This window comes from Carcharodon carcharias, chromosome 2 (genome assembly GCF_017639515.1).
Source record: "Carcharodon carcharias isolate sCarCar2 chromosome 2, sCarCar2.pri, whole genome shotgun sequence".
Lineage (NCBI taxonomy): Eukaryota > Metazoa > Chordata > Chondrichthyes > Lamniformes > Lamnidae > Carcharodon > Carcharodon carcharias.
Window position 1 is genome coordinate 172,113,738 of NC_054468.1, and position 23,752 is coordinate 172,137,489.

At 39.0% G+C, this 23,752-nt stretch overlaps 1 protein-coding gene across 2 annotated transcripts in view; it reads left to right on the forward strand.

The window, feature by feature from the left end:
* LOC121290108 (serine/threonine-protein phosphatase 4 regulatory subunit 3) overlaps nucleotides 1–23,752 on the forward strand; it is a 57,817-nt gene that overhangs the window by 16,464 nt on the left and 17,601 nt on the right. For both annotated transcript variants that reach the window (XM_041210294.1, XM_041210302.1), the window contains 6 exons: nucleotides 7,298–7,375; nucleotides 7,455–7,571; nucleotides 10,510–10,626; nucleotides 14,357–14,488; nucleotides 16,808–16,913; nucleotides 22,985–23,029. In XM_041210294.1, coding sequence (XP_041066228.1) covers nucleotides 7,298–7,375; nucleotides 7,455–7,571; nucleotides 10,510–10,626; nucleotides 14,357–14,488; nucleotides 16,808–16,913; nucleotides 22,985–23,029 — 595 coding nt within the window. The remainder of the gene's footprint in view (nucleotides 1–7,297; nucleotides 7,376–7,454; nucleotides 7,572–10,509; nucleotides 10,627–14,356; nucleotides 14,489–16,807; nucleotides 16,914–22,984; nucleotides 23,030–23,752) is intronic.

The following is a 23,752-nucleotide window of genomic DNA, read 5'->3' on the forward strand; positions in this document are numbered from 1 at the left end:
TACAGTTCAGAATATTTTTTTGCCTGCAAAGGTTCTGAAAGGTACCATATAAAAGAATTTTACAAAGATCGATTGTAGCAGAGAGTTAAAGTATACATGTAATGACCCTGCCCACTAATCCCCACTAATTTTTAAATATGCTAGTTGGTCTCCCAGGGCACCACTCAAGTCAGAAAATGATCCCACACCATCTCCTTAAGGTTCTCAATGATTGCTGCTTCCCCTGACTGAAATGGAGGCAAGGGAGCAAGTGAGTGGAAAGCAGTGGCCCAATATAAGTTTTTAAGAAAAATCGAGGGTCCTAAATTTATGAAGTTAAAAAGAAGGCAACTTTTACCTGCGAGCTTAGCTCACGGGGAAAAAGCAAGATGCCTGCCAGAAAAATTTAAAATAGCCCTAGCATCATTCAGTGATCAAGCCGTGGAATTCATGCTGAGTCAAAGCAATTCTTTTGCAATTTGTCAAAGTTGAATATTTTAATATCAATTCTAGGTTTGTATTTAAAAAAAAAACATCATTCTTAACTGGAATATATTAATGACATATTTCAATCCCATTGAGATTTTTTAGAGAGAGGAGAAATTTCCACTGTTTGGTGGATTTCTAGCTTTACAATTATGGAATTCCGCCCTTGGAAATTATTTTCTGACCTCCGCCTCTCTGTAGATATTGGTGTGCTGGATCTTGTGCTTTCAACTGATTCCTGAAGTCCAGGTTATTCAAGGTGCAAAACTACAGAGTGGGGAACCCCATCATGGCTTGCACCTAGATATGAACCCCAACTGCTGCCACGCATCCTCACACCAGCCCAACTGCTGTCACTCATTCCACCAGCAGGCTTTGCTTTGCTGGTTGCTTGGTGGACCCACGTGGATCGAAAGGAATGGTGGAGCCAGAGTTTCCGCGGAGTTCAGGTGAGGGTAAGGGAGTGGTGGAGCCATGGGGTTCAGCAGGCTAGGCAGGAGGGAGCAGTGAAGCCAGACTTTGCTGGTTGCAATGAATTGGCACTGGTTTTCAGACACAGTGGCCTAGTCCACGAAGGGGCCTGTGTTGTTGTAAGACTGTTGGAAAGAGCAGACTGCCAAATGACTTTGGGAAATGAGGCTGCTGAGTGAATGTGTGTGGGGGGGAGGGGGGGGTGGGGTGCGTGTGGTTTGAAGAGCAGCTGATGTGTGTCGGGGGAGGAGGTTGGAAGTAGGGGCTGATTACAATGTGAAAGGGACTGGGGGATGAGAGGCTTCACTGAGTCTTCTATCACTGGGGAATATGGAGGGCTTGGCTGAAACCTACATAAAATAACATTTTTGCAAAGTACTTGAAAAACAGATTTTCATCTTTATATGTTGATCTATAATATGCAAACTTTAATTATATACTAAATGTTTATGAGCTACTTTATTGCTGTTTCGGTTTTGTTGGGGTCATGTTAATTTTCAAGAGTTTTTTTAATGTATTTGTTTATGGGATGTGGGTGTCACTGGCCATGCCAGCAGTTGTTGCCCATCCTTGTTATCCTTGAGAAGATGGTGGAGAGTCCTGCTTCGCAAGTACATAATCCAGCAAGGTCATGGTCTGTTGTTAGTATGGACTTCATCCTGGATTACATGCAGTATCTACATTGAATGCTGATATGCTGAGGTCACTGATGATTTTATACAAATACATCAGTCAACAGTCTTGATGGTAAAAAAGATAAGCAAAGGGAAAACTAATGTTTCTACCCACTTGAAGTCTAATAACTCCACCCATTTGAAGTGGCCTAGAAACATTTGCATTTCAGTACAGATCATAAGTGCTACAATTACATGATTCCTTGTCTCAAAATTGTCAGTCACACTCACCCCTATGTTTGTATTGGAATTTTCAAGGGAAGACATCCAAAGGAGGAGTAAGTTTGTGAAAACTTGCCTTTTGAAAGTTTTTGGCTAAAAGCAAATGGTTGACCAGTCCACACCATGCAAAGAAACACTGACAAAGAACCACAAATCATAGACCATACAGCACATGAGGAAGCTTTTGGCCTATCCTATCTGTGGCAACTGTTTGAAAGAGCTAATCAATTAATCCCACAACTCTGCAGTTACCCTGTAACTGTACAAATTTCTTCTTTTGGAGTATGTAGTCCAATTCCCTTTTGAAAGTTACTATTGAACCTAGTGCATTTCCAGTCATAACTCCGTTAACAATATTTAGGTTAGATATCCTCAAACACCTATTGAAATAGATATGGTGATGAATGATTAATGTATTTGCATTTCTAAACAGTGGTTGGATTTTTAAAATTCTTTCGAGGCATGTGGGCATCGCTGGCAAGGCCAGCATTTGTTGCCCGTCACTAATCACCTTTGAACTGAGTGGCTTGCTAAAGGGCACTTAAGAGTCATCCACAGTGCTGGTGGGTCTGGAGTCACATGTAGGTCAGACCAGGTAAGGATGGCAGATTTTCTTCTCTAAAGGGCATTAGTGAATCTGATGGGTTTTTACAACAATCAATGATAGCTGTCACGGTCATCAATACTGAGACTAGCTTTCAATTCCAGGTTTTATTAATTGGATTCAAATTCCACCAGCTGCTCTGGTGGGATTTGAATTCATGCCCCCAGAGCATTAATCTCGGACTTTGATGACTAGTTTAGTGAAATTACCACTATGCCACTGTCTCCCTTAACATGTCACCTCAGTGAGTTAACCAGTTTGGTTTTGCTATCAGAATACTGGCTCCTTTCACAATGCAGTAGAACAGACACCATAAAATGGACGCAGTCTCCATGCAGCAGTGTGACTGTTGCATTTATCCTTCTAAATTTAAAAAGTTTTTAATGGAAGCTGAGTTCAGCTTTATTTGCAGAACTGGAAGCACCTATTGAATTAGGAAACCACTTTCTATGAATACAGTCTCTATTCAAGTTATGTTCAGTCATGCACTCATTAACTTCAGGCCCTATTTTCTTAACTGCAAGAGGATTTAAAACAGAATCCACTAAATTTTTTTCCTTCTCTGTGGCTACTTTAGAAATAACTCAGCTACTTTTGCAAATTAACTAACAGCTCAATCGCCTACCTAATAAATTTTTATATATATTGTATAAAAATTGGTACTTCTGGAAAGATACAATGCATGTCATATATCCTGTCAAATTGATAATCCTGACAATGACCATGTGTTGTCCTCCCCTGTCTTTTGTGGAATTGTGCTTTTATGCAGTTCTATGTAATTACCTTTGTATGTTGTTTAACTATCTAATAGAGCATCTGTAACAATAGTGTTTCTTCCTATCTTGACATGGTTGTGTTTATTTCCCCTAAGGATTAAGCCATGTCCTCTTCCACATGCTTTCCCTTAGTGACATCATTTATAGACATGGTGTCAGCTTCTACATACGTGCAAATGACATCCAGCTCTGCTACTTCATGCAATAAAAATAGAAAATGCTGGAAAAACTCAGCAGGTCCGACTGCATCTGTGGAGAGAGAAACAGTTAACGTTTTGAGTCTGAATGACCCTTCTTCAGGGGCCTGAATATGATCTGAATAAGGGTCATACAGACTCTAAACATTAACTCTGTTTCTCTTTCCACAGATGCTGTCAGACGTACTGAGTTTTTCCAGCGTTTTCTATTTTAATTTCAGATTTCCAGCATCCACAGTATTTTGCTTTTATCTACTATTTCATGACCCTTCTTGATCCTGTCCACTGCCTCTGGACTGACTGCTTAACATGTAGTATTTGGAAGCCTTGATGACCTCTTATTAAAAATTAAGAATACCTGAAAACAAAATCTTTGTGACAAACTCTCACCATTGGCTCCATCACTGTCTCATTCTGAACCAGCCTATTTAATCTCAGCATCATCTTTAGCCTCAGAGTTGAGTTTCTCCCCTCACCCTTTCTATCACAAAGATCGACTAATTCCACTTCTAATTTTTCTAATCTAATCTTTGAAATTCTCTACACCAGAGAGCTGTGGATGTCAGTTGTTGAGTATGTTCAAGACTTAGATTTTTGGGCATCAAGGGTTATAGGTAAGAGTATGGAGTTGAGGTAGAATATCTGCCACGATCTTTTTGAATGACAGAGCACGCTGTAGGGGTAGTATAGCCTACTTTTATTTTTGTCATGCGATCATCTGAAGTTCTAGGGCTTGTATCTAGTTCTGCATCAAATCCTGCTTGCTCCTGGTGTGTTTTTCTAAATAACTGTTGTCTTTAGTCCAATAAGGAAAGAAGCAGTGTTGAATCTAGCTCTAAATAAAGAAGTGGGGAGAGTGAACATCTGGAGAAAGATCATAACATAGTTATTTTAGACTGCTTTGTTAAAATATTTCTCAGACCTTGAGGTTCTGGACTGGAAAGACTGTCTGGTCCAGCAAGGTAAAGGAGGCACTAGTCCAGGAAAAATTTGTAAATAAGACAAAACACAAATAATGAGACATGTAAACAGGAGGTGATTAGGATGCTGATATAATTTTAAAAGAGGCGCATTTGAAAACCCTAGAGCAAAAGTAGTAAATGCATCAAAGTAAATTATGGATGGGGCCAAATAGAGATGAATCTTATGGTAGATGAAGGAATTATGGAGTTGTTAAATGAGCACTGCCTAAGGTTTTCAGAGTGTATAAATGAATTGGCATAAGAGGAGGGAGTGTACAATTTAATAACTGGATATGGAAGTAGTACTGAAACAATTGTTCCAATGGCATGCATCTTCCATAAGCTGGCAGAAGGATCAAGTAACAAGAGGCTCTGACAATCTTTTCAAATCTCCTTGGACATGTAAGTTTTGACAGAGGATGGAAGGGTTTCTATTATCTGACTTCAACTGTAGTGTATAAACTTCTAGCAGCTGTGATATAGGCTTAAGATACTGGTTAATTAAGGACTATCGGCATGGATTTGTAAAAGCTAAATTGTGTCTGACAAATTCAGTAGAGCTCCCTTTAAAAAAAAGTTAATTTTGATGGAGGAAATGTCTTGTGTACAAGAACTTTTAATTTTAATTTGATTTAATTAGTTTGTGTGTAAGATGCTTCTGATTAAAGTTAATGATGTAGTATTACAGAGAATGTAGCAATGTAAATTACAGAGAATGTAAACATCTCACTTGCCCTGCAAGCATCAATTCTTGGATCGTTCACCAATAAATTTGTTTATGGTTGATTTGATTGGGGGATAAATATTGGTAAAAATGTTCGAAGAATTGCCTGATGGTGGATAAAGAAATCGATCATGGAAATTTACAGCAGAGGAGGAAGTTACTCCACCCAACATGTACTGGCTTGAAAAGTTACTATCCAATCACTTACTTTCTAGCTCTTAGTGTGTAGCCTTGTAGGTACCTTATGGTACTTCAAGTGCATTTTACTTTTTAAATACTTCTATCACCCTTCCAGGCAGTAAGTACCAGGCCCCTATCACCCTGTGGATGGCAAAGTTTCTAAACACTCCTTCATCATTCTGCTGATTCTTTTAAATCTGCCCGATGGTTATTGGCCTCTCTGCTAAGCCTCTCATTGTTTTATACATCTTATTCCCTCAGGTTCCTCTGTTTGAATAAATTGACCTTTTCTTCTTTTAATTTGCCTGCATAGCTAAAGTTTTTCCGAGTTGGCAACATCCTCATTAACTTCTCTACTCGCTTAATGCAATCACATCTTTCCAGTAATATAGTGACCAGAGCTGTAAGCAGTACTCCAGCTGTAGCCTGGTTAGTGTTTTATACAGTCAAGCATAGCCTGTCTGCTCTTGTATTCAGTGCTTTAGCTAATAAAGGAAAGTATCCCACATGCCTCCTTGTGGGATACTTGTCCTACTTGTCCTGTTACCTTCAGGATCCAAGATCCTTCTGTTCCTCTACACTTCTCAGAATCCTGTCCATTTTTTGTAGATTGCTTTATTGATAGAAGAGTAGATGCCATCTTTAATGGTCTAGAATGTCCCAGCTGCTAGAGTAAGTGATATGTTGGAAAGACTAGAAAATGTGGGGGAAGGATGAGTAGCCTGCCATCATGTCCATATGAGTGCCAATAATATCCTGCTAAATGTGTTTAGGTTGGAAGAGGATGATCTCTGGCTCACTCGTCCAGCCATATGTTAGAGGGAGCCATAGAAAGATTAGGGAGTTCAACATGTGGGTAACAGGGTGATATTAGAAAGAGGGTTTACATTTCATGGGGAATTTACATCAAATCTGGGAGGATGGGAGCTATTCTTCATAATGCACTATATCTGGTCAAATGATTAAATAAGGAAGTGAAGCTATTTAAATTAGAAGGAAAACAGGAAAATTTAAAAAGTAGGAAGGTAGAAATAGTTGACTAATAAAGAATTTAGCAAACATGACCGGACACAGAAGAAATAAGCAGTAGGGGAGGAAAATCAAATCAATGAACAAAGTGTGTGTGTTGCAATGCTCAGGAGTGTGGGAAATAAGCTGAGCATTTAGAAGTAACAGGACTACAGAGTTAAAGCTCAAACACTAATTGAAACATAGCTGCAAATTGGACAGGAGTAGGAAATAAGCAGGAAATTGACAGGATTAGTGGAGGCAGGAATGCATACTGTAGACTAGTGACATCATTAGAGGCAGTATGGTTAGAAGTCAAAGGTAAACAAGGAGTTACTATATTAGTAAGGTGCCAGAGACTACCTAATTGAGAGAGGGAAGCCTGTGGACAAATCTGGGAGATGAGTTGGAATAAGAAAATTCATATTCTGGAAATTTTAAGCAACCACTCATTGTCTGGAACAGGGAGGAAATAAATGGGAAAAGGAAAATGAATTCCTAAAATACATGCAGCATTCTTTCCTCAAACATGCTTTGCCCACCGTACAGTATATTTTGAAATGCAGTGTCCAAAATCAGAATGCGGGATCCCAAAAGGGCTCTAATGAAAGTTAAATATAACTGAAACATGGCTTCCTCCCTTCAGTATTTCAAGCCCAATATTCCATCCATCCATCCATGATTAAAAGTTAGTGCCTAGGTACAAAAAGTAGAGAATGGTGTAAATGGACGGCCAAATCGCTTGACTTTTTCACGTTTCCTATCTTGCATTGAAAATGTGAAGAGAAATGTTTTTCATTTTAAGTTGCTTTGGAGGTGCTGAGAGATTGATATGGTTAAAAAGAAGTATTCAAAGATACAACATTCTCTAAATATGCTTGAATTGGACCAGTTAATGGAGCTAAAATAATTGACTTATTTTTGTGTTTTTAAACTTTTGCAAGTCAATCATGCAAATTTTGCAAATTACAACTGTGGTAAAACTCAAAACTGAAATATGCTATTTTGACACAGGAAGATGAGAAATTTTTGACAGAACTATTCGCACAGTTAACAGATGAAGCAACAGATGATAACAAACGACGTGAATTAGTAAGTTAACTGTTCAGCTTGAAAAGTTGTACATTTGTATTTAATAGTATATTTCTCACACACTTTTTCTGCAACACAGGTGAACTTCTTCAAGGAATTTTGTGCATTTTCTCAAACGCTGCAACCTCAGAACCGTGATGCATTTTTCAAGACGCTGGCAAATTTAGGAATTCTTCCTGCTCTTGAAATAGTTCTGGTAAGAGTGGACTTTTCTTTTTAGTAATAATTGTTTAATTTGCATCATGCCTGGGCATTTATTTCCCAACTTCCTCAAAATTGAACATCCACTTCATCACTATTCAGGTGTAATCTGACCACAAACATCATTAGGCAACTCTGTGGCTGTTATGCATCAAAATAGCCTTGATGATTTCATTATGTGACGTTTAATGTTGCCCATATTGAAGAAATGATGGGTGGATGCATCCATAACTGCTGAACCCAGAGAAACACTTACTGAATACGTTATTATCTGAACTTCGGCTGTCGCCCCCACCTTCAAGAATGCCATGCATAATGAAAGAGTTGTGCAAAAGGGCAATATTTGTCTTTGGAACTTCATATGGTACCTTTTGGAGAAGGTGGCAGTTATGAGCTAAAGCATATCCCTTGAATGGTGAGGCCCCACAAGTTTACTCTTTACCTTTGCACATGCTTGTTTTCAGGTTTCTACTGATATTACTAATCTTCCAGCAGTCAGTGTAAGGCAAATAGGTGATAAACGCTGACTTTTTACTGGAGGGTGGCTTTACAGCCCCCAACATGGTCTAGCTCCTTTTGGTGCACTAAGAACTTTACAGTTTCAAGGGGAGGCATTCAAGCCACTTCAGCACTCCAAGTATTACTATGCTATATCTTTTTGCCTTTCCACCAGGAGCAATTAGTTTGATCTCAAAATTAATTGTTTCTCTTCAGTTTTTTCTTTGCATTGTGTTCACATCACTGAATTTAGTAGTGATTTTTTTCAACAATTGGCAGGGTGATTTGTTTGACATGGAGCTTTGATCATTGAAAGTGCTCAGTAAGGAAAGGGTGATTTTGCTTTGTGCATATTCTCAATGCTGTGCAAACAGCTTGGAAGTGCAGTGTGCACGCTTTAAATATTCAAAGTATACTCCCCACGTTTTAGAGGGATTTGGCTTGGCCTTGGTATAGGAAACCATGCTGATTGAAATATTGGAATAGATCAGGAAGAAACCTGAAACTCTGGTTTTGAAAGCTTATTTATTTGAGGAAGGAAATAAATATCATTTTGTTGTAAGTCATCTCTCTGCAGGACAGAGCAGCTGTGCCATTGGGATGGAAGAAGGTTGGGAAATGAGGTTACAAGAGAGTTTTGATGAGATCAAAATATTTACCAGAGGTCAGGAAGTCAATAGTTTATGCATTGCATATCTTTCTGCTCCTTAAAAATCCCTACTAATTGGATCTGTAAAATGTATAACTGCACTGTTCAACAGTCCAATTCTTAAAGCAATATCACTAATACTAATCATATCAATGTCTTTGCCTCAGTCCAACAATGAACCTTAACAAGAAGTGTCATGTTACACCTTTGTATTACTTGTTTGCTGTTCTAGTAATTGTTGGGGCCTCCAAGTGAAATTACCAGCTTGTGCAAAATTGAGCACTTTTGTGTAAGAAGGAGCCGTTGTTTTGTTGCATTAATTTTTTTGTCCTCAATGAGGTCAACTTTATTTCTAAAGTACGTCCTGTACCTCCTGTGCATTTCTGTATATTTTAAAATCATAGACATTTTTTTCAAAACTTCTTGACACCTCATCAAAAACGATCAGTTGTTTTCAGTATAAGATTACATTCATCAGAAGTTTCCATTAGTCTCACTTTGCAGTACAAATTTGTTCAATATTTAGAAACTGTTGGCAGTAGTAATGGATGAGCTAGTTATTAATCCTTTTGTACGACATTCCTTTCCAATTTTAGCAGAGGTGTTAACAGCATGGGTGTTTCAGCAGCGATCATGTGGCCCATGAGTCCGAGCAGTGTGTTCAAGGAATGCTTGTTACAGTGGAAATTATTTACCCCTCTGCATAATTCTTACTAGCTTGTCCTGTTTGAATTTTTAAAGCTTGGAAGTTTGAAAACATTCATACTGGTGTTAGCTTGTTAATAGATAAATGTTCAATAACACCAAGATCTGAATGTAACAGGAGCTTGAGAAATTTGTAAATTAATGGAATAGATTTAAGTTTTATATTGTATTTTCTCTGGTGTATGCAACCCAGAAAGGCCCAAAATTTAAACTATTAATCCATTTTTTAAGAAAAAACTGGTTGCTGCCTATGTTAAGACAGTGGACTAAAGTTAATACATACAAAGTAGTTTTAGGCCAGTGTGACATCAGCGTTGCACTGCACAATTTCTGTCAAAGTTATATAGAATTCTGCAAGATGCAATAATATTCAGTTTAACAATTAAGAGATCAGATCAGGAAGAATTCTCCTGGAAAGTGTATTTTTGCAAATTAAGCAGAATCGCATCACAATGTCGACTGCTATGGAAATGAAAATCTACCTTTTTAAAATAGTTGCAAGTAATTGAAAATATTTTTGTTCTAGGATCTTCCATTAAGAAGTTTCTTTGAGTTTATGTATACTCTTCTGTTACTTCTATTGGGGCTCAGAAGCAGATAGAGAGCCTACTTCTGGAGCTCCACCAATCCTTTTTTGAGCTGGTTGCTAGAAAGGTGGTTCACCTTGTGCTGCTAGGGCACTGTTCATTTTAATTTGTTGTTGAACGTTTGTTTCATTTGTGTGAGGAAGAGTCTGACCTTCCACTGATGGCGTGTTGGAGACTGCAGATTTAATATGTCAGAAATGCTAGAGTAGCTGGATCCTACAACTCTTGAATTGTGTACGGAGATGGCATAGTCTAGTGATTCTAATTTTTTTGTGAGGCTTGATGTTAACACTGAAATGCTTACTTTTAAGTTGTACATTTTAGCCCTTGTTACGGTTATAAGAATAGTAACTCGGGTTCAGTAGTTTACATAGAATTTTCAGTTGGTTTCTGTGGTTGGTTTTCTTCCTGAAGAAAACTCCCTTTTATAGCCAGTTGATATAAAATTCTCCAATCAGTTCAATTTAATTTGAATTTACCTTGCTACTTTACAGGGTATGGATGATATCCAGGTGCGAGCTGCCGCTACAGACATATTCTCTTATCTAGTAGAATATAGTCCATCAATGGTACGTGAGTTTGTAATGCAGGAAGCTCAACAGAGTGATGATGTAAGTATTTGTCTTTGTAGTGAATAAATTATTTCTTGTTGAAAATAGAGCTAGAACAGTGTTAGTTAGCTCTGTTGATTTTCCTTTAGGCTGTTAAATATTTGAACAACGATCTGTTTTTATTTGTTAACTTCATTGTATTCCGTGCATAAATTATCTCAAATCTCTGCCAGAATTTTGTAGGGGTATGAAAGTCAGTTCAAAAAATAAGGCTCGTAAATATTTCATTCGCATTGTGAAAAGCATCTACTCTTAAATTTAAAACCAAATACAAGTGCTTCCACTGTTAGCGAACTTGAAGCTGTAATATTTGGCTTTGGTTACAATCTTGCTCAGATTTTCCTCATCCATTTTATTGCAGATTCATGCCTGAGATTTGTGTATCAGATATCAGGTGCAAAATGAATCTGGAGAGTTTTCTAGCCTCTCAAAATTGCCTGAGAAATTAAGCTATCTGTGTGGAAAATTGGTCAGTTGGCCTGAGATTTGAATATGGGTTTCACACACTTAGATTCTAGGGTTTCCATTTTTGTAAAATTAGGCGAAATACACAAGTTTGAACAAAGGCAGTTTACCTTGTGATGTGATGCTACTAACTGCATCTTATTTTAGGTCAAGTCTTGAATTTTGTTCTTTGCTTATGATGGTAACTTTTGGGTTTTCATGCTTCTGCGTCGGTACAATGACAATAACCTCAAATCACTAAGTGCCTCTGTGCCAAATGTTTGCCGTCATATTATGTTTCTATACAACAGTGAGGGTATTCTTGTACAGGCAAAGCTAAAGTAACTAGCCTGTACCTGCTTGGTAATATCAGTTCCTCTTAAATTCTACCGGCATTGACTAAGGTTGGACTCATGCCACTTTTTAAATGTAACAGTCAGTGTTGCATGCCATGACTCAGAAGTACTTCACAAGCAGCCTGATCACTAACACAAGTCCGAAAAGGAAAAGACTTAAAGTGCCCTTCATGACCGCCAGATGTCTCAAAGCACCCTATGACCAATGAAGTACTTTTGAATCATAGTCACTGTTGTAAAGCCAATTTGCACATAGCAAAGTTACACAAAACAGTAATGTGATGATAACCAGGCAATTTGTTTTTGTGATGATGATTAAGCGACATTCGCCAAGACACTTGGAATAATTCCCCTTTTTGATATCCTAAAATAGTTACAGCATGGGGAGGCTATTTGGCCCGTCGTGTCAGTGCTGGCTCTCTGCAGAAGCAATTCACCTATTGCCACTCCCCCATCTTTTCTCCATAGCCCTGCACATTTTTACTTTTCATATAATGATTCAATTCCATTTTGACTGCCATGATTGACTCTGCTTCCACCCACACTCAGACTGTGCATTCCAAATCCTAACCACTCACTGCATTAAAAGCTTTTCTCATGTTGCCAGTGCTTCTTTTGTCAATTACCTTAAATCTATGCACTCTGGTTCTTGATCTTGCCACCAGTGGGAGCAGTTTTTTTCTTTCTACTCTGTTTAGTCCTCTAATGATTTTGAATACTTTATCATATATCATCTTCACCTTCTCAGGGAGAACAGTTCCAGCTTCTCCAATCTATTTATGTAATTGAAGTCCCTCATTACTGGAATCATTCTCGTGAATTGTCAACCATAACTTAAAACTTTTCCATATAACCTGCACTGACAATTTCCTCAAATTATTTTGGAAAGCATAATGCTGCAGAAGTTCCTCAGCAGTGTCCTAGGCGCAACTATCTACAACAGCTTCAACAGTGACCTTCCCTCCACCATAAGATCATAAATGTTGTTTGCAAAGTGCCCAGTCCTATTTGCAATTCCACAAATGATTAACCAGCTTCTGCCCGCATCCAACAAGACTCAGACCATGTCCAGGCTTGGGCTGAGAAGTAGCAAGAAATAGTGCCATAGGATCTTTTACGTCTACCTGAGAGAGCAGCAGTTTGACTTCTCATTCGAAAGGTGCCATCTCCAACAGTGCAGCACTCCCTCAGTAGTGCATTGGAGCGTAAGCTTGATTTTTGTGCTCAAGCCCTACAATGGGACTTGAACCTGCAAGCACCTGACTCGAAGGCGAGAACGCTGCCAACTGAGCTGCAGTTGACATACCTGAAATTGGACTCCATTTCCTTGACGAAGCTTGTTGGAACTTAAACTTTATTGGAAAATCAGTTTATATGTTGATCCTTAAAGCTCCATAAATTAGAAGTAAGACCAACTGGCAAAATAACGTGTCACTGTAAAATGCTGCTTAAACCAATCACTGCATCACTGTAAACGGAATTTATATTTGAAGGTATGAGATTCAACAGAAGAACAATGTTCATTTTGCTTTATAAGCCCATTTGCTGAAGGGTTTCTGTGATATTGTTCGGAAGCTAACCAGAGTAATTCACATTTTCATAAAACACACATTCTTGAGCCTGCTAAAGTGAGATTAATACACAGAATTACATAGAATTTACAGTGCAGAAATAGGCCATTCAGTCAGATGGGTTCATGTGAGTATTTTAGCTCCACATATCTCCTCCCACCCTACTTCATCTAACCCTGTCAGCTATACCTTTCTCCCTAATGTACTTACCTAGCTTCCCTTTAAATGCATCTAAGTATTTGATCATCAAATCCAAATATTTGAGATCAATAAAGTGAACAAGGTGCTGGATTATTTTGTCATCACTTTATGCCCAGAACTCTTGATTAAATGTATTGCTGTAACCAAACCATTCTTGAAGTGCTGCATGCATTCATGGTCACCAGAATATAGGAACACATTAAACTCTAATAGAACCATAGAAAATAGAAGCAGGAGTAGGTCATTTAGCCTTTGAGCCTTCTCCGCCATTCAATATGATCATGGCTGATCCTCTATCTCAGAGCCGTACTCCCACTCTTTCCCGTACCTCTTGATGCCCTTAGGGCCTAGAAATCTATCTATTTTCTTCTTAAATATATTCAGTGACTTGGCCTCCACAGTCCTCTGGTAGAGGATTCCACAGGTTCACCACCCTCTGAGTGAAGAAGTTTCTCCTCATCTCAGTCCTAAATGGCCTACCCCATATCCTGAGATTGTGATCCCTAGTTCTTGACCCTCCCCAGCCAGAGGAAGCATCATCCCTGCATCCAGTCTGTCCAGCCCTCAGAATTTTATACATTTCAATGAGACCCCCCCTCATTCTTCTAAACTCCAGCGAATACAGGCCTAGTTGGCCCAATCTCTCCTCATACAACAATCCCACCATTCCAGGAATCAGTCTGGTGAGCCAGATGAGGCTGATAGCTCATCCCTCTATCACAAGCAAAGGGGGATAACTCAGTTGTGGCTGTTCTTTTGAGATTACAAACAGTGAACCTCAGAAGTATATGATTTGAAATGGGATAGAAAAAGTAAACTCTGAATAATATTTTTCCATTTTGTCATGCTGCCCATGCATATCACTGAAAAAGAATTGTGAAAGCCAAAGTTAGCATAAACCATATTAAACAAAACATTGTCTGATGGTATTGCCAAACAAGAAGGTGTGTGTCCCAGCATCCTTTTAAGAATCAGTTAAACAGTAATGGAAAAATGTTTAGATTGGTATTTTGGAAGGATGCGATCAAATAGGCTTAAAGGTTTGGACAAAGAATGTTTATCTTGTGATTAGTGCTTTATTTTGAAACTAGCTACCATTTTATGGCAGCTAATAAGTTAACATTAATACTGACCCGGTTTTTATTTGTTTCTGTTCAGGACATTCTCCTAATCAATGTAATCATTGAACAGATGATCTGCGATGCTGATCCTGAACTTGGTGGAGCAGTTCAGCTAATGGGGCTGCTGAGAACTTTAATTGACCCTGAGAATATGTTAGCTACGGCAAATGTAAGGCACTTTAAAATATTTTAACAACTCTTGGGGGAGAAAAAATGGGCAAAATGCATTGTATATGCCTATTGGCCTAATTTGATTTGCAGTTAATGATCTTATGCCTCCATTTCTGCTGCTTTTAAGGTGAGGTCTGATTAGATTTACCGCATTGATTTAGATTGTAATGTTACACTAATATCGACTAAAAATGACTACACAGACTTGTGTAATATATTGCAACTTTTATTTTGAGAAGCCTCAATTATTTTAAACACTGAGGTCTGTGTTCAGGAGTCATTTTGAGCTTTAAACCTTTGGCTACTCAATTATCTCCCCTTGGCCCAGGCTTTTTGGCATTGTTAATTGCTCCCTTTGCTTATACCTGAACCTTCCCCTTTCAAAACCATTCCTATCCACAAAACACTCAACTTCAACCTCTGTACCCTTTCCAGCTACTACCTGCCTGTGACCTCACTTTCCCCTCAGTTCCTCAAACAGGTTATCATCTCTCACTCTACTGGTCTCTCCCAAATTTCGCCCAGTTGCTTCCTTGCACATTAAAACTAGTCCAGTTGCTGTCTTGATCATCAAGACTGCCCCGACAAAGTTGGAATTGACATCTTTAAAAGGATGTTGGGGCACACACCTTCCTGTCAGCCAATACCATCTCATAATATGTTATCTCCTCTTGTTTGCCTCAGCCTTTGCAGAGGTTTGATATAGGCAGCCATGGCATCCTGTACTATTCACTTCCGTCTAGCTCCTTGTGATTGCCCATTGTATGGTGGTTATTTTGTTACAAAACAGCCAGTGCAACTTCTGCAGCAGCTTCTCTACACCCTCAATAGACGTATTTTTGACACGCTCCTCTTCTCATCTGTTTTACCTCTCCTATCATTCATAGTTATGGAGTTTGTTTCCATATGTACGCTGACTTTTGATTTCTATCACTCACCTCCCTGAACGTCATAAACTATCTCTCTGCTATCAGACTCCATCTGATATTGTCAACATTTCCTCCAACTGAAAACACACCACCATTCCTTCAGCTTCCTTCTCATTGTTCATTTTATCCTTTTGCTGGCCACTTGTTCAGACTGTGTGAAACCATAATGTTAATGCCTGTTTGACGGAGATCAGATATTCAAACCTCATCCTGTCTGTCAGCCAGAACACTTACTCCTGCTTCTATTGCTGCCCTACCTTCACATTGGAAAAATTCTTATTCAATTTTTTCTCACTGCTGGACTCTTGATTTGTTCAATGTTGCCCTTGCTGGCTTCTCATTTTCTCTCCTCTAAACTCTAGCATTCAAAATGCAGCATCTCTTAACTAGTCCTGCAATAAACTCTGTTAATTCAAAAGCAGAGTTTAATGTCTTTACCACCTAAAAATTTCTTCACAACCTTGTTCTGCCCTGTTTCTTCAACTACTCAAGCCTTTTATCTTTCCTGCTTTGCTCAGTCCTCTGGCTATCTTCTGTGCCCCTTGCTTTTCCATCATTTGTGGCAAAATATCAGCTGTCTCAGCCCTTCTAGAACTTCTCAAAATCCTTCTCTGACCTTGAACGCAACTTGATTGCACTGACTTTATTACTTGAATACTGTTAACCTTATGACATCAATAATTTGGTTTTATACTCTGGAAGGAGCACCAACTTGCATTTATATAGCACCTTAAACGTAACAAAACATGGTAAAATAAAAGACTGTTGGTGGCAGCATTATAAAAAAATTAACTTGTTGCATGATGTAATTCATGTTTATTTGTTGAACCCTAGTTAGTGCAGATTGCTAGATTTGTTCATGGAAATGAACACTAAAGACATTCTAGCGCTATTGTTCTTGGGTGCTTATGTTTCTGCTTTTGATTTTGTTTTAAATCAATTTTTTTTTTAAATGTCCTCAAAATTTGAGATTGTAATCTTTAAAGATTTTGGCCTGTAACTTCTGGTGGAGTGGCAATTGAGTTGTGGGGTGGGGGTGGATTTAAATTTCATTTTTGGATGACTCCCAGTGCAGGGCAATTGCCCAAAGGAAGTTGAACTTCCTGGGCAATTGCCATGCAAACCTTAACTGGGAACTTCTGGGGGAGGTGGGATGGTTCCCCAGCCATCTTGGGGAGTGCTACCCAGATACACTGCCCTGGAGCTTGGAAGTTATGGTTCTTTATCTATTGGCATGCTTAAACTTGATAGGAATTTACAGGTGGATTCTGTTGTTGATACAACATCAAAGTATGCATGTTTTCTAAAGAAGAAATTTCAAACCTTCAGCAACCAAACAGTTAAGAAACTGATTAATTACCAACATGTATTCTTGTCATCTCTCTCAGAAAACTGAGAAAACAGAGTTCCTCAGCTTTTTTTACAAGCATTGCATGCATGTTCTCAGCGCTCCTTTACTGGCTAATACCACAGATGAAAAACACAGCAGTAAAGGTGAGTTTGAAACTCATCTATAATTAAAGTCCACTTGTTTTGTCATCTGTAAATGCTTATGAACTTTTCATGTTAATTGTGCATATATTCCATGACATTTGAATTTCCTGTGCTTTTGTAGGTGATGCAATAGTTTTTCCATTTGGAGCACTTTAGCTCTTAGACATGTTTTCTCTTGTTACCCGAGCCCAGTGACTCTGCAGTTTCCCTATTAGAAATTAGTGTGTTGATTGACACCACTGTCAGCCAGTCAGTTGGGGCAAAATGGAACTTGTGGCTGCCAGTGTATTTTACCAAGAGCAGCAAAACAAACCAAGTTTTACTCAGCAAACAATGCTTATTTGAATAAAGAGACTTCACACACTGCAGCAAGTGCAACTTGCAACTTCTCCCACTAAAAACAGTGTTTTCCCAAGCAAATTGCGGTGACTGGAGCATAGTCACATGAAAATAGTGTGTAAAATCAATCCCAGCTACTTACAGCAGTGCAGCCTCCAGGTGTCATTGGGGGAATTATTCAACCTTCTCCATTCTGCCTGGGGATAGTGGTGTTACTATATACAGCCATTAGAAATGCTTGGGAGTAGAATTTCTGCTTTGGGTGCAATCAGTAATCCAGGTGCAAATTGTGCCTGTTTTAAGAAGTGTGTTTCTGTTCAAACTCATTTGCATATCGCTGGATGCAAGATCTGCCATAAATCAGTGCAATCGTGCTGTGTTTTTAAACTTATTTTTCTAAAGCAGTCAGATTTTTTAAAAAGACTTTGATCTATTTATGAGTGGTAACTTGGTGCAGTTTGATGAAAAGAGTTGAAAATGGGTTTATCTCACTACAGACATGTAATCAGTGTCAATCCACTACCTGCAAGTAAGCCAATTTTAAATTAATGGAAATGACTCGGGCGGCGGGGGAGAGAATTACTGAATCGTGTCTGAGTTATATTGGGACACTGTATTTGGTTTCTTTAATATATTTACAGAAGTTTTAAAACATGCTTATTAGTGGCCAACGGAACCAGCTTAATTCAAAGTTCCTTCAAAGACCTGCAGACAAGCGCAGTCGGCAGAAATTCCCAATGGTAATTAGTGTGTCCGGAGGATGTGGCTAGTTTTGTGGGCGGAGCCAGGCTGCAGCACACTTTCCTAAACAAACTTAAAGATTGTGCTGAATGTGATTTGCTTAATTCCGTAATGCTTGCACTGCCTATGCTGTTTTTACAGAATTGTTACGGTGTAGGAAGAGGCCATTCATCCCATCATGTCTGCACCGGCTCTCTAAATGAGCATTATGACTCAGTGCCATTCTCTTGCCTTTTCCCTGTACCCTTGCACATTGGTTCGATTCAAATAATCATCTAATGCCTCCTTGGATGCCTTGATTGAACCTACCTCCACTACACTTGCAGGCAGTGCATTCCAGACCCAAACCACTCGCTACCTGAAATAGGTTTTCCTCATACCACGTTAGCTTCTTTTGCAAATCGTTCTAAATCCGTGCCCTCCCCTCGATCCTTTTATGAGTGGGAACAGTTTCTCCCTACCTACTCTATCCAGCCCCTTCATGTTTTTGAACACCTCTATCAAATCTCCTCTTAGGCTTCTCTTCTCCAAGGAGAGCAGTCCCAACCTCTGCAAATCTCTTCTGCACTCTCTCCAAAGTGTTCATATCCTTCCTATTGTGTGGCACCCAGAACTGTGTACACTACTCAAGCTGGGTCTAACAAGTGTCTTATATAAGCTCAGCATAGCCTCATTGCTCTTGTACACTATGTCCTTATTAATAAAGCCCAGGATACTGTATGCTTTATTAACTGCTCTCTTCACCTGCCCTGCCACCTTCAATGACCTACGCATATATATACCTGGGTCTCTCTGCTCCTGCACCCTCTTTAAGAATTGTACCCCTAATTTTATATTGTCTGTCCATGTTCTTCCTACCAAAATGTATCACCTTACACTTCTCCACATTGAACTTTATCTGCCACCTACCTGCCCACTCCATCCCCTTGTCTATGTCCCACTGCCCTCAGTTTACAACGCTTCCAAGTTCGTATCATCCGCAAACTTTGAAATTGTTCCCCTGCACACCAGGGTCTAGATCATCATAATATAGATCAAGAAAAGCAAGGATCCCAATAGCAACCCCTGGGGAACTCCACTACAAACTTTCCTCTAGCCTGAAAAATATCCATTGACCATTACTGTTTCCTATTACTCAGTCAATTTTGTATCCACGTTGCTACTGTCCCTTTTATTCTATGAGCTATAACTTTTCTCTCAAGTCTGTCATGTGGCACTGTATCAAATGCCTTTTGAAAGTCATTGTACACCACATCTACCCTCTCTGTTACCTCCAAGTTAGTTAAACACGATTTCCCCTTTAGGAAGAACCAGCGTGGATTTCTATTCAACTTGCATTTTTCCATGTGACTACTAATTCTGTCCCAAATAATTGATTCTGTATGCTTTCTCACTACTGAAGTTAAACTGGTCTGTAGTTGCAGTGCTTATCCTTACAACCTTTTTTGAACAAGAGTGTAATGTTTGCAATTCTCCAGTCCTCTGGCACCTCCCCTGAGTCTAGGGAAATACTGAAAAATTATGGTCAGTGCCGCAGCAATTTCCACCCTCTCTTTCTTCAATACCCTTGAATGCATTTCCTCTGGTCCCGGTGCCTTGTCAACTTCAAGTAACAGTTTATCCAACATTGCCTCCTTATCAGTTTTGAACCCTTATGGTGACAGAATTTCCTCCTCTGTCACCATGACCTGGGTGGTATCTGCTTTCTTGGTAAAGACAGATGCAAAATATTTATTTCACATCCCAACCATGCCCCCTGTCTCCATGTGTAAATCCACTTTTTGGCCCCTAATCGGCCCTACTCCTCCTGTTGCCATTCTTTTACTATTTTTGTGCCTGTAGAAGTCTTTGGGATTCCCCTTTATGTTGGATGCCAGTCTTTTTTCATAACTCCTCTGCTCTGAAGTGAAGTGAAGCTACTTCAGTTCTCTTCTGAACCTTTTATATTCCACTTGGTTCTCAATCGTATTTATACCTGAATAAGCCAGTGCAAATGAATGGAAACTCTGCCCTTTGGTTTCAGTGTGCATAAATTTATGGACTATCATCACAAGGTGGCGTGTGTTAGGATCCCCATAGAATCTGATAACTTCCTTTAAAAAAAAAGGAATTCTCATGTCACCAACGGAAATAAACAGACAAGATTTCCAAATGTAATATTTCCAAGTTTGCTGACAACACAAAACTAGGTGGGAATGTGAGTGGTGAGGAGGATGTTAAGAGGCTTCAAGGCCATTTAGACAAGTTGAGTGAATGAGAAAATACTTGGCAGATACAATATAATGTGGATAAGTATGTGGTTATCCACTTTGGTGGGAAAAACAGAATGGCAGAGTATTATTTAAATTGTGATAGATTGAGAAATGTTGATGTACAAAGGGACCTGGGTGTTCTTGTATACCAATCACTGCAAGCAGTTAAGACAAATGGTATGTTGACCTTCATTGCAAGAAGACTTGAGTCCAGGAGCAAGGATGTGTTACTACAGCTATATAGGGCCTTGGTGAGACCACATCTGAGTATTGTGCTATTTTGGTGGTCTTACCTAAGAGGATATACTTGCCATAGTGGGAGTGCTACGAAGGTTCAGCAGAATGATTTCTGGGGTAGCAGGATTGTCATATGAGAGGAGATTGGGCCAATTAGGCCTGTATTCACTGGAGTTTAGAATAATGAGAGGGGATTGTATTGAAACATAAAATTCTGACAGAGATGGATAGACTGGATGCAGGGATGTTTCCTCTGGCTGTGGGGTCACAATGTCAGGATACAGGGTAGGCCACTTAGGACTGAGATGAGGAGAAACTTCTTCACTCAGGGTGGTGAACCTGTAGAATTCTCTACCACAGAGGGCTGTGGAGGCCAACTCAATGAATATATTTAAGGAGGAAATAGATTTCTAGACTCAAGGCGTTTAGGAGTATGGGGAGAGAGGGGAGTACAGCATTGAGATAGAGGATCGGCCATGATAATGTTGAACGGCGGAGCAGGCTAGAAGGGCCGAATGACATATTCCTGCTTCTGTTTTCTATGTTTCTATTTCACTTTTTAGGACTTCTACCGTAACAAACAAATTAAATCAGCATTGATCAAATGTTAATCAAAAGAAAAAACTTTTATTTTAACTAATTGGCACAATCAAAATATGCCTTATGAAACACTTTTACTGTACACCATGCTTCTGGCAGATATATAGCATTAAGGGGACAGTCCCAAAGTTACTCCTAGTTCTCCAGCAAAGGTTCACCTCTTCCTGCCACGCCAGGTCAAAACTTCCAGTGTCCTTCAGCAATCGTTCCACTCCACTTGAGGGTTTGCGATCAGAATATCACCAGGTGAATTCCTGTTTCCTAATTCTTCAAGTGCCCTGTCTGTTCTGCTTTTCTTTTGAACAGAAATTAAACCATTAAAAGCATCCTGCTTTGTCTTCAACATGAGCAGTTTTCCCTGCTTCATAACAATAGCTTTTGTTCTCTCTGCCTGTGTCTCAGCAGCAGCTTTTCTGTTCTCTGAGCTCTTGTGAAAGGCTTTAAAAACTGCCACTCAACATCTCAGTGAGTTTCTATTTGAGTTTCTCTCCCCATGGTAACCCGAGGTCACATGGGCATTTCTCCGAACTGAGGAGTTTATCAGGAATTCACCATCCCCCTTTTTAGAACGAGCTGTTTCATTTTTAAATTAAAAGGACATTTAAAGCTAATGTTCTTGTAAAGTTCAGCATTCATGATGTGATAGAACAGATTTGGTGGTGCCACATTTGAGCATTTTGCAACCATATTTTTTTTAAATATCGGAAAATTTTAGTGTTCAACTGAACTGAAGCAAAGTAACTTGAGGGAAAAAAGTAATTTCATGAGGACATTAAATTTATACATTGAGTCGTCTTGTTATAATGCCTTCATTAGCATTTTACTTGCATCTCCCAAAAGTTTGGCATTGGGCTAGAAAATTTTTGTTGAATTTGATATTTGACAGTCATTGATTTTCAGGGCACTTTTATCAGTCTTTTGAGCCTGCAGCTCACCATTTCTGCTAAATGCCCCTAAAAATGTGGCCCCCATGCAAAAGGATATTGGGTTTGAGGCTTTTGCTATGTATTTCTGCCTGCCTTTTGGGGACCACAGACACCTTTAGAGTGATTGACCTTTCTTGATCTCCTCACACCATTGTTAGTATGAAAAATACTCCAAGATTAAGGCTGGGAGCCCATTTGAAAAATAAAAGCTCTTTAAAATATTTTTTGGCCTTTATACAATGGGGAATCATTAAGATTAGAGCTCAGTGCCTAGTAATGGACTGGTACATTACATATCCCTTGTAGTTTGATAAGTAGGGTGGATCGAAGTATCTTGAATCTTGAGCTTTAGTAAATCACTGAATTTATTGCTATCTTTTTCAAGTTATCCAGGTTGACTCTCTGTATACCACTGTGTTAGGGAGTGACAAAAATCTAAATGCAAGTTGACCTGGTATCTTAGCCTTGTTGGCAATTGTTAACAAAGTTAGCATAAGCAGCACTTTCACATGCTAATATTAATTTAGGGATGGAATTATTTACCTGCAGATTGAATCTAGCTCTAAACTTATTACAGTCCTAGCCTAATATGGAGCATCAGACTACTGAAATGGTCTAAGTGCCCATAGCTCCCATTTTAAATTAAGTTAGTGATGCTTTATTACTGCTGAAAGTTTTTAATTCATTTTTCAGGAAATGCATGGTTTCCTTAAGAGATGAGATAAAACTGAGAGTAAAATATAAATTTAGAACAAATCAAATTCCCAGTGGTGTGATCTTTATATGGCAAGGATTGATTAGAGTAATGAAAATGAAAACATTGGAATAATTTAAAGAATAAACGCTACAATATGCAGACTTCAGGATCTTTCCGAGTGTATGAAATGAAATGGGCTGAATGGCTTCCTAATTTAATCTTGTAAACTATATTAACAATGAGTGTCTTTAACTTAACCATGTGCTTTTTTTTTATTAGACGCAGTCATAGATGGATCCAACAGGAATAGTGCTTTTTGTTCTGGTAAGTTGCAAGCTATTCATTTGTTGAGCTGGTGGATTTTATGTAGATGGAATATGTCTAGTGTTGCTTTTAAATATTAAAATTACAGCAATTCACGATCAGTTGCTTTGTTTCTGAAGAAACCAGTCATGTACCTGGGTGGCTATTGATGAGCCCACTTTGAAAGTAGCAGTTTAATAATTATAATTAGTAATTACCTCATAAAATATCCCTATATCCTGCAAGATCATTTTCTATGGTTGGGTGATTTTGTTCTTTTGCACAAAGTTGCTTCCTGTAATTATGCCATTTGGCATATGTTGACTTGTATCCATTTAAAGGTTTATATCCAGCTGGTCTTTCAAAGCAGTGTGTTCTAACTGAATTTTGTATTTGAGTGGCAAGGACTGTCTGAAAATAAGTAACTGCATTGTGGTGCTACACTATTTAGACCAGGATGTTTCAGGCCTGATGGTCTGTGTTGAGTTACTGATATCAACTAACATGGCTATTGGGATCTTGATATTTGGCTCTGGTGACTTTGGGCTATGGAGGCAACGAGTTGGCTAGGATTCTTGCTCTTGATTGCTAACTTTCACCTGATAGAAAGCATGTGTGCTCATATTTGGGCAGGGTTAATTTAGTAATGATCAAAAACGGTACAGCATAGGAGGAGGCCCTTTGTGCCTGTGTCAGTACTTTTGGTAGAGTTATCCAATTAATCCTAATTCCCTGCTCTTTCCA